The sequence below is a fragment of the Pelodiscus sinensis genome, unplaced genomic scaffold (genome assembly GCF_049634645.1).
Source record: "Pelodiscus sinensis isolate JC-2024 unplaced genomic scaffold, ASM4963464v1 ctg57, whole genome shotgun sequence".
NCBI lineage: Eukaryota > Metazoa > Chordata > Testudines > Trionychidae > Pelodiscus > Pelodiscus sinensis.
In genome coordinates this window covers 239829-255332 of record NW_027465880.1, presented here as the reverse complement: position 1 = coordinate 255332, position 15504 = coordinate 239829, and the positions used below count along the sequence as shown (strand labels likewise).

The 15504-nt window shown below is 48.9% G+C and overlaps 1 protein-coding gene across 1 annotated transcript in view; it reads right to left on the bottom strand.

Moving 5' to 3' along the window:
* LOC102461266 (integral membrane protein DGCR2/IDD-like) overlaps nucleotides 1–15504 on the bottom strand; it is a 196408-nt gene that overhangs the window by 2340 nt on the left and 178564 nt on the right. The window contains exons 10-11 of the mRNA XM_075915986.1: nucleotides 5546–5698; nucleotides 4565–4801 (exon numbers count right to left, since the gene is read on the bottom strand). Coding sequence (XP_075772101.1) covers nucleotides 4565–4801; nucleotides 5546–5698 — 390 coding nt within the window. The remainder of the gene's footprint in view (nucleotides 1–4564; nucleotides 4802–5545; nucleotides 5699–15504) is intronic.

Here is a 15504-nt window from a genome sequence, read left to right as displayed (position 1 = left end):
TGCGCCGTTCCCCACCCGACACCCCCCCCCCCGGACCTGTCACAGCCCCCCTGCCAGAGTACCTCCTGATACTCCGGCATATCTGATAATCAGGCACCCCCTGGGTCCCAAACGTGCCGGATTATCGGAAGTCTGCTGTACTGCCTTTTATAAACTTTACTTGCTCAGAATTCAGGAAACCGACACTGTTGGTGCATTATAGACTCTCCCTAGTTAGGTAGTTTTGTTTGGATGTGTTCCTCATTTTGGTATCATTAACATATGCATGCTTCCAGAATTCCAGGATAGCCAGAGTACACTCAAAAGTGATAACTTCAAGAAGATTACTGTATAGCTTGCAGAGCAAATTACTGGCTTACATTTTAGTTACCTTTTAAAAAAATCCAACACTAAAACAAAATAAAAACATTCCTCAAAAAGCTTATAATACACAGGAGACCCTTGCCTTTTTAAAACTTCAATAATCTATCACCATGGCATCCAGAGTACTGAAGTGTCAGTGCCCTACCATTTGTTTTATAAAAGTTCAAGATTTATCCCTAAATAGAAGAACTAGAGGACACAAATGAAATTAATGGGGAGCAGGTTTAAAACTAATAAGCGAAAGTTCTTCTTCACACAGCGTGTAGTCAACCTGTGGAACTCCTTGCCAGAGCAGGCTGTGAAGGCTAGGACTATGAGGGTACGTCTACACTACAGCGCTAGTTCGAACTAACTTTCTAGTGTAGACATACCCTAACAGAGTTTAAAGAGAAGCTAGATAATTTCATGGAGGTTAGGTCCATTAAAGGCTATTAGCCAGGGGATAAAATGGTGTCCTTGGCCTCTGTTTGTCAGAGGCTGGAGAGAGATGGCAGGAGACAAATCGCTTGATCATTGTCTTCGGTCCCCCCTCTCTGGGGCACCTGGTGCTGGCCACTGTCGGTAGACAGGATACTGGGCTAGATGGACCTTTGGTCTGACCCAGTACGGCCGTTCTTATGTTCTTATGTTCTTATCTAAGCTCAGGACTTAATACAACAATTAAATGTCAAATTTTAGTTGGCCACCTACAACAATTAAAGGACTAAATCCACAATTAGACAAAAAACACAAACTTAATTAGGCAAAGGCCTGTGTGAACAGGTGAGTGGTACATGGAAGCTGAGCTCTGTCAGGCACGGAGGATCCAAATTCCAGCATCAAGAAATAGGGATGTAAAAGACTAGTCAACTATCCGATAAGCATTTGCTTATCGGATAGCTTTTGACTAGTTGATATCCCCCCCCCCCCCCCCCCCCCCCCGCTTGCTGCCTTAGCTTCCCCATGAGAGGGGGCTCATTCCCAGCGAGCATGCTTCCTGAGCAAATTATATGGGGAGTAGGTACAAATTAAGATTCCCCGTTTTTCCAAATCTTGAATTAGTTCACAGACCGGAGCCATAGCTTCGGCTGGAATGCTGTACTGTTTTATCTTGGTTACAGTGGAAGGCGGGAGAGCGGGGGTTTGAGCCAGCAAAGTTTTAAAGCCAGAAAGCTCCAAAAGCTCATTTTTCTCCATTAATTACTTTCTCCTTCCCCTCTCTAGCCTCGGGAGGAGCCGTTCCTGAAGGTGCTCCATGTCCTTATTTAGGGTTCGCACCCGGGTATCCAGGTTCTGGCATTGCTCCCAGAGTTCGTATCTCGCTCTCTGCACCCTTATCAGTTCTGCTTCTAAGTTCCAGTAGCTAATGCAGGCTGCTTGCCACACACCCTTTAACAGCCAGATGCAAGCGTCTTTCCCTAACATCTCTTTATCCCATTTAGGGTTGCCCCATCCCTCTCGGGCAAACTCCTTTTCTATACAGCTAAAATCCATGTCCAGCATGACAGGCTTCATGCTGCTGCATTTGAACCAATAGCACAATCCTGCCGACTACGCCAATTCTGACAGCCGACGGTCAGGGCAGTGTGTGTGTGTATGCTTCCGAGAAAAGGTTTAACGTCCGTGTCTTTACTGCTAGGACCGGGGTCCCGTCGCAGAGGGTGGCCAGAAGGCCAACAGACGCCCCGTTATATAGGAAGAGCTTATTACACTTTAGATTTTAACTGCTAGAACACAAAGTTCCTTCGCAGCGGGCAGCCTGGGAAAGGCTGGAAAGGTGCCCCAATGGATCTTGTCACCTGGGGTGTGACACAGATCCAAACGCCCAAGCTCTCCCTATGTCTGTCCCTTTATGACCGGCTGAAGTTCTTTTAAATTGTGCTTGGTTCTGTTACAGCAACTGAAGGAGTCAGGTTAAAGCTTAAACAGTTACAGGTATATTAAAAGACTTATAAAAGCATATGGTTACAATGGCTATTGCTCTATTTCTTAAATGCTAACAAATACAGATTTTAAAAATGGTTACAAAGAAAATAAAGATAGAAAATAGAAATAATGGTACCAAGTGACAGCTTAATCTTTAAAGAGCTCTAAGTCTATGTATATATATACTTAAACAAAGGACCACATCCAGGTACAATTTTTACTCCTTTCTGTGCCTCTCGACTCCAGCGTGTCAGGCCAGGGCCGGTCTCTCAATTCCTAGGAAAGACGAATACGAGGTGGGCGTCCCCTTGGAACCTCGGGAGATCAAACACCTAACCCGACCAGCAGATAGATAGTAGATTGACACTCTGGGTGTGTCTAGACTACATGCCTCCTTCGACAGAGGCATGTAGATTAGCCAGATCGGAAGAGGGAAATGAAGCCGCGATTAAAATAATCGCGGCTTCATTTAAATTTAAATGGCTGCCCCGATCTGCCGATCAGCTGTTTGTCGGCAGATCGGGGGAGTCTGGACGCGATGCCCCGACAAAGAAGCCTTTCTTCATCGACACAGGTAAGCCTCGTGAAACCAGGCTTACCTGTGTCGATGAAGAAAGGCTTCTTTGTCGGGGCATCGCGTCCAGACTCCCCCGATCTGCCGACAAACAGCTGATCGGCAGATCGGGGCAGCCATTTAAATTTAAATGAAGCCGCGATTATTTTAATCGCGGCTTCATTTCCCTCTTCCGATCTGGCTAATCTACATGCCTCCGTCGAAGGAGGCATGTAGTCTAGACACACCCTCAGAGAAAATGCGCTGCTGGACCCATCTTTATACCCCTGGGGGCCCGTATCCTCTTTCTTATCTAAGATGCCGAATTGTACTGGTCCGTTTTGTGGCGCCAGTTCTTACAAGCAAGTTTCAAGTTAATTTACACTTGCAAGAGAGAGAACTAAATTGTGAGCACTAGACATTTTTTTACTGGGCGAGAGATTCCTCCCCCCGCGGACGGCTGTGTGTTCGTATCAATATGGGTTTGAGTCAAGGGCACTCCTTGGCAGCCTCTTGGTCAGCAATTGGTGTATCTCTGTTTACAGCCATTCACGGTCACACAGCCTGGGCCTTCTGCTCTGTGTGCCCTGTATGCTCCAGGCAAGCAAAAATGGATGTTACAAGGGGGGGGGGGGGGGGGGGGGGTTTCTGTCTGGCTACAATGAGATAGAGGCAGCAAAGGTGGGGGGGGGAAGGGGTACTTCAAAGTGGCAGCACCTCACAGCGGTGCTACCACTTTGAAACCCCAAGGCAGCGTTTCAAAGGCGCAGCTGCTGCACAGATAATCCGTGGATCAGCTGTGTGTCGGCTGCCCCTTTAAAACGCCACTTCTGCGCCTTTCAAAAGGGCAACCATGGAGCCTGGGGGGTCATCTGGGAGTCTCCAGCTGACCCTGGGCTCCATGGCTGCCCCTTTGAAAGGCACGGAGGCGGCAGTTTCCACAGGGAAGCTGACACACAGCTGATCTCAGCTGTGCGGCGGCTTCCCCTTGGAAACTGCCGCCTCCGCGCCTTTCAAAGGCGCAGTGGAGCTTGGGGTCAGCTGGGGACTCCCCAGCTGACCCCAGGCTCCTAGCGGCATGCAGTGTAGCATGGAGCTCAGGGTCAGCGGGGGACTGTGAGTCGCCCACTGGGGACTCTTGTGCATTTCAAAGCAGGCATGCCGCGTGCAGCCCGAAGTCAGCAGGAATTCCTGCTGGCTCCGGGCTGTACGCGGTGTTCCGCATTCCTCCTTTAAAATGTACAAGAGCCCCAGCGGGGGCTCTTGTACATTTCAAAGAAGGAATGTGGAAGTGCCTATCGAGTAGTCTATTGACTAGTGGATTAGTCAATTAACTGCATTTTAACATCCTTATCAAGAACCCTCTTGTATGCTGGCAGGGCAGTCACACCACCAAATTTACCTTTCAAGAGACTGTTCATTGTACTGGTTTTAAATTTCCTAAATATTAAGTCATACAAAAAGCTAAGAGCTAAAACAAGTTTGCAGCATTCATACATACACTGACTTAGAGGCCCAGCAAATTTTAGTGTCAAGAATAAAATTATAGAACAAGTCTTGTATTAAAACATTTACCACCAAAAGTGAAAGATTAGATTCTGAAATATGTCATTGTTATTCTATCATACAATCCCTAAAATATTTATATATTTCAGTTTAACTTTCCTTTAAGCAGAACAAAAAAGGATTGGAGTGCTCCTCATTACCAAGCAAGTAAAATTATCAAAACTCCTGCCCATGTACCTGGGGTAGAACAAAGGATACTGTCTGGATTGATGGAAGCCTCATAGGGAGGAGGTGGGTCATCAGGATGCTGAATGTTGGGATATTTGTAAGCTGTATATGGTGGTGGGGGGTCATGGAAATGAAATGCCCCGCCTTCCCCATCATCTGAAAGATGTAGCGGAGTAAGGCCAGTTCCGAAACCATCTGGGCCATAATCAAAACCAGGCATCCTGCAGCCCAAGTTAAAATGGTGCACTGTTTAAAAGAATAAAATATGAGAAAATGCATGTCTTTATCTAAGGCACAGCTCTGCGCCTTCTTCCATTCTGCCCCTTAGTCACAGAATCTCACCTAAAACATATGCAATGAAGCTGTACTTTGGCCTCATTCAAAGGCAGCCACCCAGCAGCTTATATAAATCTTGCAAATCACCACTGAACATTTGTCTACCGCCACCCAAGCCCTCTCTTCCCACTTTGTTTGTCCTAACCCTCACCGGCGCCATAGTTACATTCTAGACTTTAAAGCTCTTTTAGGTCAAGAGCTTGTCTATTTGTTCTAAAAGGTGCCAGAGTACCCTTTGGGCATAGTATAAGTCATGTTATACCATCAATACTGACTCAATGAACACATAAAGAGAAGGATGCTGGAATACTTTATAAGGGTACCATGTCAAATGAGGACTTTAGTATATTTGCTCATATGATAATCAAGTACATTAACTTCCCAAACCAAGCACCTAGGCTGCATTTTACAGCCCTGCATCTCAAGCTCCACAAGCCCAGGCCAGCTGACAGAGGCCACCCATGGGTATTTAACTGCAGTGTACTCAAAGGGTATGTTTGCATTTCCCAGACCAGTCTCGAAAGCTCATCTCTCTCACCAACAGAAGGTTGGTCCAATAAACGATATTACCTAACTCACATCTGTCTCTCTACAACCCTGGGATCCACATGGCTACAACAACACTGGCTAAATGTACAGTTACAGAATACTTACAATTTACTCCAATCAAAGACTCAATGCGCTCTCTACGCCTCTGGCGCAGCCGATGGACCATGAAGAGCAGCAGAGATAAGATAAGGAAGGAAGAAATGCAGCTTACTATCAGACGCATTCCACTTGCCATCGAGTCAAATAAATTGTTGCCATCTGTTAGGTGAAATAAATAAAAAATAATTTATTACTTTGACCAACATTTTTTCTTTACGTTTTCTTTCAATACCAGGGAAGTACCCAGAGTGAAGATAAATAACTAGGTTTTAAACTCATCTATATTTCATAAATACAGAAAATTATATATTAAAAAGTTATAAGGAAACCCATCCATCATAATGAAACTGGATTTCCTTAAAAATTTGTTATCCAGCACAGTGGAAATAAGGCTGTGTCCAGACTCAGGGTTTTTTCCGAAAAGTAGCCTTTTTTCGAAAAAACTTCACCTGTGTCTAGACTGCAGCCGCGTTCTTTCGAAATTAAATCAAAAGAATGCGGCTTTTCTTTCGACGGCGGTAAACCTAATTCCACGAGGAAGAACGCCTTTTTTCAAAAGTGCTCTTTCGAAAAGAGGCGTTCTTGAAAGCAAACAGGGCTTTTTAGAAAGAAAGCATCCAGACTCACTTGCTGCTTTCTTTCGAAAAAGCGGCTTGCTTTTTCGAAAGTTCCGAGTGCAGTCTAGACGCTCTCTTTCAAAAGAGGCTTGCAGTCTAGACATAGCCTAAGTGCTTAAGACTAAGGATGAAAGTCCTGCATGGCATAGAAATGGGAAAAGCAGATGTTTAAGAGCAGTGGTGGGCAGCTTGTGGGCCATGTGCAGCCCATTGGGGTTCTAAGTATGGCCAAGAGACATTTTGTTTACCGTTCGTTGCCCACAATTCCACCGGTTTCCGTCTGCATAGTTTTTCCCTACTAGCATTACTAAAGTGACACAGACTTAAAGCAAGGGCATGGGACATGAGATACATGCTAATTGCACATAACATTGATTGTGAGAGCAGTGAAAGTGCTGCTATGGTTCAGGCGGCACATCTTGCAAATTCTAGGTATGCAGACTAGGGATGTTAAAATTAGGTTATTTTAGTAATTGAGTAGTCAATACAAATTCTATCGACTACTCGATAGGGGAAAGCAGCCGGCTCAGTCCCGGCTCACACTGGGACCAGACTCTGCTGGTGGCGCTGCAATTTAAAAGGCAGTAGGAGCCAGGCTGCCTGCCCCCTGACTCCTACTGCCTTTTAAATTGCAGCGCCACCAGCAGGGTTTGATCCCACTACAAGCCAGGACTGAGCTGGGCTACCTGCCCAGCTGGTAGCAGCCCCTGCCCGTGGAAGGTCCCAGCAGGAAGATAGGACCACCCCATGGACAGGGGCTGCTGCCAGAGAAGGTGCCACTGCCCCCTCCCCCGCTGCTGCCTCTGATAGAGCCTGTGGGAGGGAGGGGCCGCTCCAGCCCAGTGGTGGTTTGGGGGGGACCTGCTCCAGCTGGGCTACAGTGCCCCCTCCCCACCCACCCCGTTAACCAATTAAATGGGATTTTGCATCCCTACTGCAAGCCAATGGCAAATCCAGGAATTGGACCATATGTCTAGACTCCCAATTCTATGCCATATCCTCTAGTTCCAGAGCCTTGGACCTCCTGTTGATAAAGTATCCACGCTCCTCAAATGGCATGCAGTAGAAGTAGGGATGTTAAAAGGTGGGTAATTGGGTAACCATGTAACCATGTAACCACTGAAAATCTCATGGCAGCCAGTTTCCTGGGAGCTGGTATTTGCCAGAAGCCAGCTTTAAGCCCGCTCCTGGCATGTACCAGCTCCTGCCTGCTGGCCCCACTCAAGCCAGCAGTGCAGGGTGGAAGCCTGTGTGTAACCATGAACAGTAACCAATAAGCAAAGGCGTATCAGTTAACCGTTTAAATGGTTATACTTTTACATCCCTAAGTAGAAGTGTTTATTATTTGTACCATATTTGCAAGGGGTGTGATGCTCGATCTTCAGCATGGGCTGGGATCAGGGTGGCGTGGGGGTGGGGGTGGGGGCGCGGCTCCAGGAAAATGGGTGAGGCAGGGGTGTCCAGTCCTGCTGGGAGCGGGGACCTGTAGGGGTCCAGTCCATGGCACCCTCGCCTTCCTGCCAGGGACCCAGGCGCCCAAGGGCCAATGTGGCTTTGGGGCAGGGGGACCCCCGCCCCCACATTTTCCTCTCCCCTCAGCTGCCACCGCCCAGTCCCAGAGCTGCAGCCTAGGCAGCACTCACCCTCTACCACAGTGGTTCTCAAACTTTTTGGCCCGTGGACCATCTGGCTTGGTGCAAACCTTTCCGCGGACCACCAGTTACTAATGGAAACTCACCGTTAATTACATAATTACACCTGAGCCATTGTGCTAGTGCTACAGCTGGGGAGAATGGCTTAATTTACATTATTGAACAGATTAAGAGTTTTAACTTTCTCATGTTAGTTTATCAAACTTCATTTTAAAATGAAGTAAAATATTAATTTATGTCCAACAAAAAGGTTTCAATGTTTTCTTTATGGCAGGGGTGGGGAGCCTTTTTTGAGTTGGGAGCCACTGACCCACAGAAAAATCAGTTGTGGACCACACAAGTGAGAAGCAAAAGAACTCCTCCCAAACCCCCAGTCCTCACTGAGGTGGCCCCCAACTGAGACACCTCACTCCTCTGGTGCTCCAGCCCCACGGGGTGAGGGGAAGGGACAGGGAGGACTGAGGTTCAGGGTTGCCCATAGGCCAGATTTACTTTTCTGGGGTTCCAGAGTTAGTGGATTTTGTGGACCCCTTTAGGCTCTGGGGTGAGGACAAAAATGAAGGATTCAGTGTGCAGGACAGGGCTGCCAGCAAGTGGGATAGAGATGGGGCTGCAGGATCTGGGTGGGAGGAGGGGGGCAGGAGGGGCTAAGGGTATGAGGTCTGGGTGGGAGGTAGGGTGCAGGAGCAGTCTGGGAGTAGGGTGTCTGGCCAGGGGGAGGGAGCAAGAGCAAGGGAGGATGCAGTGTGTGGCCAGGAGGAAGAGTGCGGGAGCATGGTTGGAGGTAGGAGCAGGGTGGTGGCCAGGAGGGAGGTACAGGAGCAGGAGCAGCCTGGGGGTGAGGGGGTCTGGGTATGAGGGGGGATGCTTACCTGGCTTTGCATCCCTGTTTCTCCCATTGGCCGGCCAATGGCAGCAGCGGAGAAAGCCCGCTGCCAGCGCGTCACTGTGTCGCTGTTCCCCCAGTGCAGGGGTGGTGGTGGTGAAGAAAGTGCCAACCTTCCCCCGCTAGACCCACTTGCAGAGAGAGGCAGAGTAAGCAGCTCTGTGCTGGGGGAACAGCACACGGAGCCGCTTGCTCTGCCTCTCTCTGTGATCCGGGTGAGGACGCCTCACGCGTAACAGAGACCAGCCAGAGCCAGGTGCTCCAGCCTGTGTCCCTGGTGTCATTCGCCCCCATCCCACCCCATGCCACAGCTGAGTGCGGGGGGGTGGGTGGGGGGGGGGGGTGGTGTTGAACCAGTGACAGTGCAGGGGAGGGGGATGCCTGCACCCTGAGATGAGCACAGCTCCCAGCCCCACCACCCAGGCAGCCCCAGGGGAGGCAATGGCCCCCCTTCCTCCCCCCACAAACTGAAGTTCTGAGCAGGCTGCCCTGCACCTCCTCCCTCCCCCCTCACATACACTGTGAGCACTGGCACGAGGGGAAGGGGCATCAGGAGCTGCCTGTAGCGCGTGCGAGTCGCTCATGGAACTGCTGGAAACAAGCGCTGGTGACTGACTCTGCAGAGGGAAGGGGAAGAGCATGGCTTGAGCCTTCTCGGCATCCATACCTCCAGCTCCTGTGACTGGCCAGACACCGTACCTCAGCTGAGTGCAGCTACTCAGGACGTTTGAAAGGGCCCAGCGCACAGGAGCCAGAGCTTGTTTTTGCACCTCGTGGCTGTGTGGTGCTGCTGTCCAGCCTCGCAGTCTCGAGTTCCCCGCTGCATGGGGAAAGAGGGGGCTGAGCTTGAGCTGTGGACTGCACGTGCCACTCAAAATTGGCTCGTGTGCTGTACGTTGCCAACCCCTGGACTGGAAAATCACAGGGTTAGAAGGGGAGTGAAGCAGATCATGGGGCATTTGTCCAACCCGGCCACAGCAGTTACTGCAGATCACAAGCTCTAATGACCAGCCCAGGTGTACACACCTCCTCCAAATAAACATTCCCCCAATGGGTCTGTAGAAACCATTTCATGTTTAGCTGGAAGCCATCTTGTATATCAGAAACCATTTCAGCTTTTCTCTTTGGCACGTAGGCCAGAGTGAACTTTCTGTCACCCCGTGAGAAGAGGCCTACAGGATGGGCTATTGGAATGTGTTAATTGGGCTGGTTGGGACAGGAGATGTACTCCCTCGCACCTGTCCGCCATCTTGCTGAGAAGGCTTTGTTTTTCCTAGTTTAACTGAGGATTTCTCTAATTGGATGCCCTGACGTCAGACTGTTTGGTAAAGGGTATAAAGATACTAGGATTGATTGTATTAGCAGCCTTACTGGGCCCAGCTCTGCTTGGACCACGTTTGGCTCACTTGGCTTTACTGATCAGTAAAGCTGTCTGTTTAGCCGCCTAAACTGAGTGAGGCTTTTGCTTCGACAATTTAGAGGTTCCACCGAGATTCCTAACGCGTCACTTGCCCGTATAGATGGACCGGCACTCCGCTTCCAAGCCTCTCAGGCTATGTCTAGACTGCAGGCTTCTTTCGAAAGAGGCTCTTTCGAAAGCATCTTTCGAAAGAGCATCTTTCGAAAGATCGCGTCTAGACTGCAGGCGGATCTTTCGAAAGAGAAATCCGCTTTTTCGAAAGAGAGCACCCAGTGAGTCTGGATGCTCTCTTTCGAAGACGGCCTCTTTACATTGAAGAACGCCTTCTTTCGAAAGAGGAACTTTCGAAGGAAGGCGTTCTTCCTTGTGAAACGAGGTTTACCGCCATCGAAAGAAAAGCCGCGTTCTTTCGAAATAATTTCGAAAGAACGCGGCTTGAGTCTGGACGCAGGGGAAGTTTTTTCGGGAAAAGGCTACTTTTCCCGAAAAAACCCCTGAGTCTGGACACGGCCCCAGAGCGCTCAATAGAAGGTAAGGGGATACCTGTTACGAAATCTCCTGGTTGACGGCTTGGGATTTGGAGTGACGGCCGGCCATTGGGGTAAGGGGGGCTACGGAATCCAATGTTGTGGAGCGGCTAATATTTTGTCTGTCTTTGTCTATTAGGCCTGTCTTATGTGTCACAGTTCCAAAAGGGCACACCGGTGTCTCTAGTGAGGCAGCCATGCGCTGGACCCTCTGTGTTCAGACACTGAAAGCTGGTGTGGTGCCATTACACTCTCTCGGCACACGGAACTGTGGGGAAGCTTTGTTGTCTCTTTCTGTTACTTGCGGACGTAGTACTGACCTCTGAGGCTAACCCCAGGCCATAGTATTTCCCCATTCTGCCAGGCTGTCTCCAGGCACCAGGACATGGTGTTCTGCCGGGCTGGGGTGGGTGCCGGAAACCCCTGCGAGCCCAGGGCAGTAACAAATGCAAATACTTGTCACTATTGCAAACAGCCCAGACACTGGAAGAGTCAGTGGCCGAACCGCCCCAGGCAGCCAGAGCCTGTAGCTTTCAGACCCCCGCAGGGTCAGTTTAACCTAGCGAAGACCGAGAGTCAATAGGGGTGCCCAGAGGAGGATTGCAACTTCACCCTTTTATCTCCGCTTATTCCCCTGAATTCTGACAGCACCCTCACTTGCCAGGTTGCTGGACAAAACACCCAGGTTTTAGTGGACACAGGCGCTAGCAGGTCCACTCTCCAAGCGTCTTCTTTCTCTATTCCCGTTTCTAACCAGGCTGTTAATGCAGTTGGTATTTCTAATCAAGTCGTGCCTCACCCTGTTTCTAAACCTGTCCCTCTTGTACTAGGACCCATTTCAGAGCATCATTCCTTTCTCCTAAGTCCTACTTCCCCTGTGAATTTGTTAGGAAGGGATTTATTGTGCAGATTGCGTTGCACTATTTTCTGTACTCCTGATGGGGTTTATCTTGAAGTGCCTGCACAGACCCGACAGGAGGTGGAGGACCTGCTGCAGGGTCCTAACACCGTCCTAGTCCCCTTAATTCCAGATGCTGATCTTTTGTCCCAGGTCCCCAACTGTTTGTGGGCCACCACCCCAAACGAAGTGGGCAGGATATCAGTGGATCCTGTTTACATTTCTGTTGATACAACTAAGCGCCTGCCCCGTATTACCCAATACCCACTGAATCCTGCAGCTGAGGCAGGGATTCAGCCTGTCATTTCTGATCTCTTGGCACAAGGTGTTCTTGTTCGCTGTACAAGTGAGTGTAACACCCCTATACTGCCTCTAAAGAAACCAGGAAGGGACACCTATCGTTTCGTCCAGGACCTTCGAGCTATCAACGCTATTGTCATTTCTCAATTTCCTGTTGTGCCTAACCCGACCACTATTCTCTCCTCTATCCCACCTGATTCCACCCATTTTACTGTCGTTGATCTCTCCTCCGCCTTTTTCAGTGTTCCCCTCCATCCTGACTGCCAATGTCTTACTGCTTTTACTTACAAAGGACAGCAACATTGTTGGACTGTTCTGCCACAAGGGTTTAGAGATTCTCCCACCCACTTTTCACAAATTCTACGGCAGGATCTCTCTGACATTACATTCCCTTCTGGCTCTACTCTTATTTAATATGTAGATGATTTGCTTCTTTGTAGCGCTTCCCTTGAGGCCTGCAGATCAGACTCTGTTGTACTTCTCACGGCTCTAGCTAATAAGGGTCATAAAGTGTCTAAACAAAAACTTCAGCTCTGCAAGCCCATGGTTCGGTATTTGGGCCACGACCTCTCGGCGGGGAGCCGTCACCTCTCTGCTGACAGAATCCAGGCAATCCTTTCTGCCCCTAAGCCCACTACCCCCTCCCAAGTCCACTCTTTCCTCGGTGTGGCTGGCTACTGCAGACAATGGATTCCTAACTTTTCTCAGCTAGCCAAACCGCTCCAGGAGCTCACCCGTAATGCGACCCCTTCCCCTATACCGTGGAGATCTCAGCAAGACACTGCTTTCTCGTCTCTGAAACAAACACTAGCTTCTGCTCCAGCTCTGGGCTTGCCCGATTACTCCCGTCATTTCACTTTGTTCTGTCATGAAAAAGAAGGATGTGCTTTGGGTGTACTGGTGCAGAAACATGGTGATAAATACCGCCCTCTTGCTTATTACAGCACCTATCTTGACCCTGTTGCGGCCTCATTCCCCCCCTGCCTCCGTGCTGTTGCTGCGGCAGTGCGGATTTTAGAGCAAGCAGAACCTTTGGTTTTACAATCGCCTTTAACACTGGCTGTTCCTCATTCGGTGTCAGCATTACTCTTAAAGGGAAAAACCCAGCACCTTTCTAATGCCCGTCTTGTTAAATATGAACGGCTTCTCTTTGCTTCTCCCAATGTCTCTGTAATTCGCTGTGACTCTTTAAATCCCGCTACACTGCTCCCTGCACCCCACGAGGGGGAGCCTCATGACTGTTTGCAGGTTGTGCAAGCCGTCACCTCTCCAAGACCAGACCTGTTTGAAATGCCTTTGGATAACCCTGATTTTATACTGTATACAGACGGTTCTTGCTTTTACAATTCTAGTGGAGTTTTAGTAGCAGGCTATGCAGTTTGTACTGTCTGGGATGTAGTGGGATCTGCCCCTCTACCTGCTGTTTCTTCCGCACAGGTAGCGGAATTAATGGCTCTCACAAGGGCTTGTCACATTGCCGCAGGAGTGTCTGCTACTCTCTACACTGACTCCCGGTATGCTTTTGGGGTAGTCCATGATTTTGGTACGCTCTGGCAGCAGCGAGGTTTCCTTACTTCCTCTGGCCACTCTATAAAGAATGGACCTTATGTAGCCGCTTTACTTGATGCAGTTCTTTTACCTTCGGCTCTTGCCATTGTTAAGTGTGAAGCTCATTCCTCTTCCTCTAATGAAGTTGCATCAGGAAATGACATGGCCGATCGGGCTGCTAAGGCAGCCGCCCTATGTCCTCCTCGGGCTGAAGCATTGTACCCTTCTCTCCCACCACCGCCAGCTCCTTTGCCATCTCTGTCGGAACTGGCCCTCCTGCAGGACCAAGCCCCAGAATCAGAAAAGCAGGAGTGGAGACTGGCAGGGTGCACCTTGCACCCAGACCACTTGTGGTGCAGCTCTGATGGCCACATTGTTGCCCCAGTGGTCTTGCTACCTCACCTTGCCTCCGTGCTCCATGGATTGTCGCACGTTGGCAAAGGGGGGATGGTAGCAATCCTAAAGCAAAATTGGTTTGCTCCCAAATTCTCCCAAGCAGCCAAAGATTACTGTCTGGCTTGCCCTGTCTGCCAAGCCCACAACGTGGGTAAACCTGTAAAGACAGTTCCGGCAACCAGACCTCCGCCTTTGGGACCATTCCTGAATTTACAAATGGACTTTATTCAATTGCCTAAATGTCAATCCTTTGAATATGTGCTGGTTATTGATTGTTTGTTTTCGGGATGGGTAGAAGCTTATCCCTGTAGGAAAGCTGATGCCATCACAGTAGCTAAGAAACTTCTAAATCATTACATCCCATCATGGGCAATGCCCCTTGTGATCTCCAGTGATGGAGGTACCCACTTTACTGGACAGATTGTTCAAAAACTGGCAAAGTACGACTCTATCAGACAAGCACTGCACTGCCCGCGACACCCGGAGAGCACGGGAGCAGTAGAGAGATGTAACGGGATTTTAAAGAACAAACTTGCTAAGATATGTGAGGACTCTGGCTTAACATGGGTAGAAGCACTCCCGATTGCCCTAATGAGCATGAGAGCCACTCCAAATCGGAAAACTGGACTCAGTCCACATGAGATTGCATGTGGCTGACCTATGAGACTGTTAAGCAGCCCAGACATTAACCTGGCTGATGCCACACTCGTTAAAGGAAGCATAGTCAAGTATTGTCAGGAACTTATGAAGTGTGTACAGTCCTATCATTCACAGGTTAAGCACGCCTTCCAGGAGGACCCGACTGAGCCGTGCCATAAACTACAACCAGGAGACTGGGTTTGCGTGAAAGTTCACCAGCGGAAGACTGCCCTGGAACCCAGGCGGAAGGGTCCCTACCAGGTCCTTCTGACCACCCGTACTGCTGTAAAGTGCGAAGGATTGCCCGCCTGGATCCACGCATCCCACTGCAAACCTGTCCTGGCCCCTACAGAAGTTGGCCCTAACAAGGAGCACCGCAGACCTGGTACCAGAAACCCAGGTCCAGAAGTAGACGGGGATCAGCGCAGGCCTGGTACTGGCAATCCAGGCCCAGAAGCAGATGATCCTGAGAGACCGAGGCCAAGGGTATATCTGTAGGAGAAGTTATTATTTCTTTTTTTTTTTTAGCTGTACTGTTTTTCTATTTTTTCTTTGTATATTATATTGTCTTAATAGAATCAAAAATAGTGAATTGATTTAAATAGAAAATTAATTATAAAGTAAATAGAAAAACAGTACAGCTAAAAAAAACCAAGAAATAATAACTTCTCCTACAGATATACCCTCCTGATTTACCTTAAAACAATTTATGGAGTTAACAAATATATAATATATAATGTTAAGAAAGAGAGAAGCATTGCTTAGATTCAGAAGATATTCTTTTCTTTATGTTTTTCCTTTCTTTGGATTTTTCGTTGCAACTTACGACCGGTGTTGTTCCCCTTTCGGAGCTTATTTGTTCCCCTTTCAGAGCTTATGTGCGGCGGCGAGATTCAGCGCCGGGGAGGGAGCTCTGGTTGATCAGACCTAGCTTTTTGGATTCGCAACCCGTCCACTCTTGGGGTGTGTCTAGACTACAGGGTTTTGTCGACAAAAGTGGACTTTTGTCGACAAAACTATACTTGCGTCCACACTGCCTTTGAGTTATGTCGACATAACGTCAACAGAATTCAGCAGTTTTG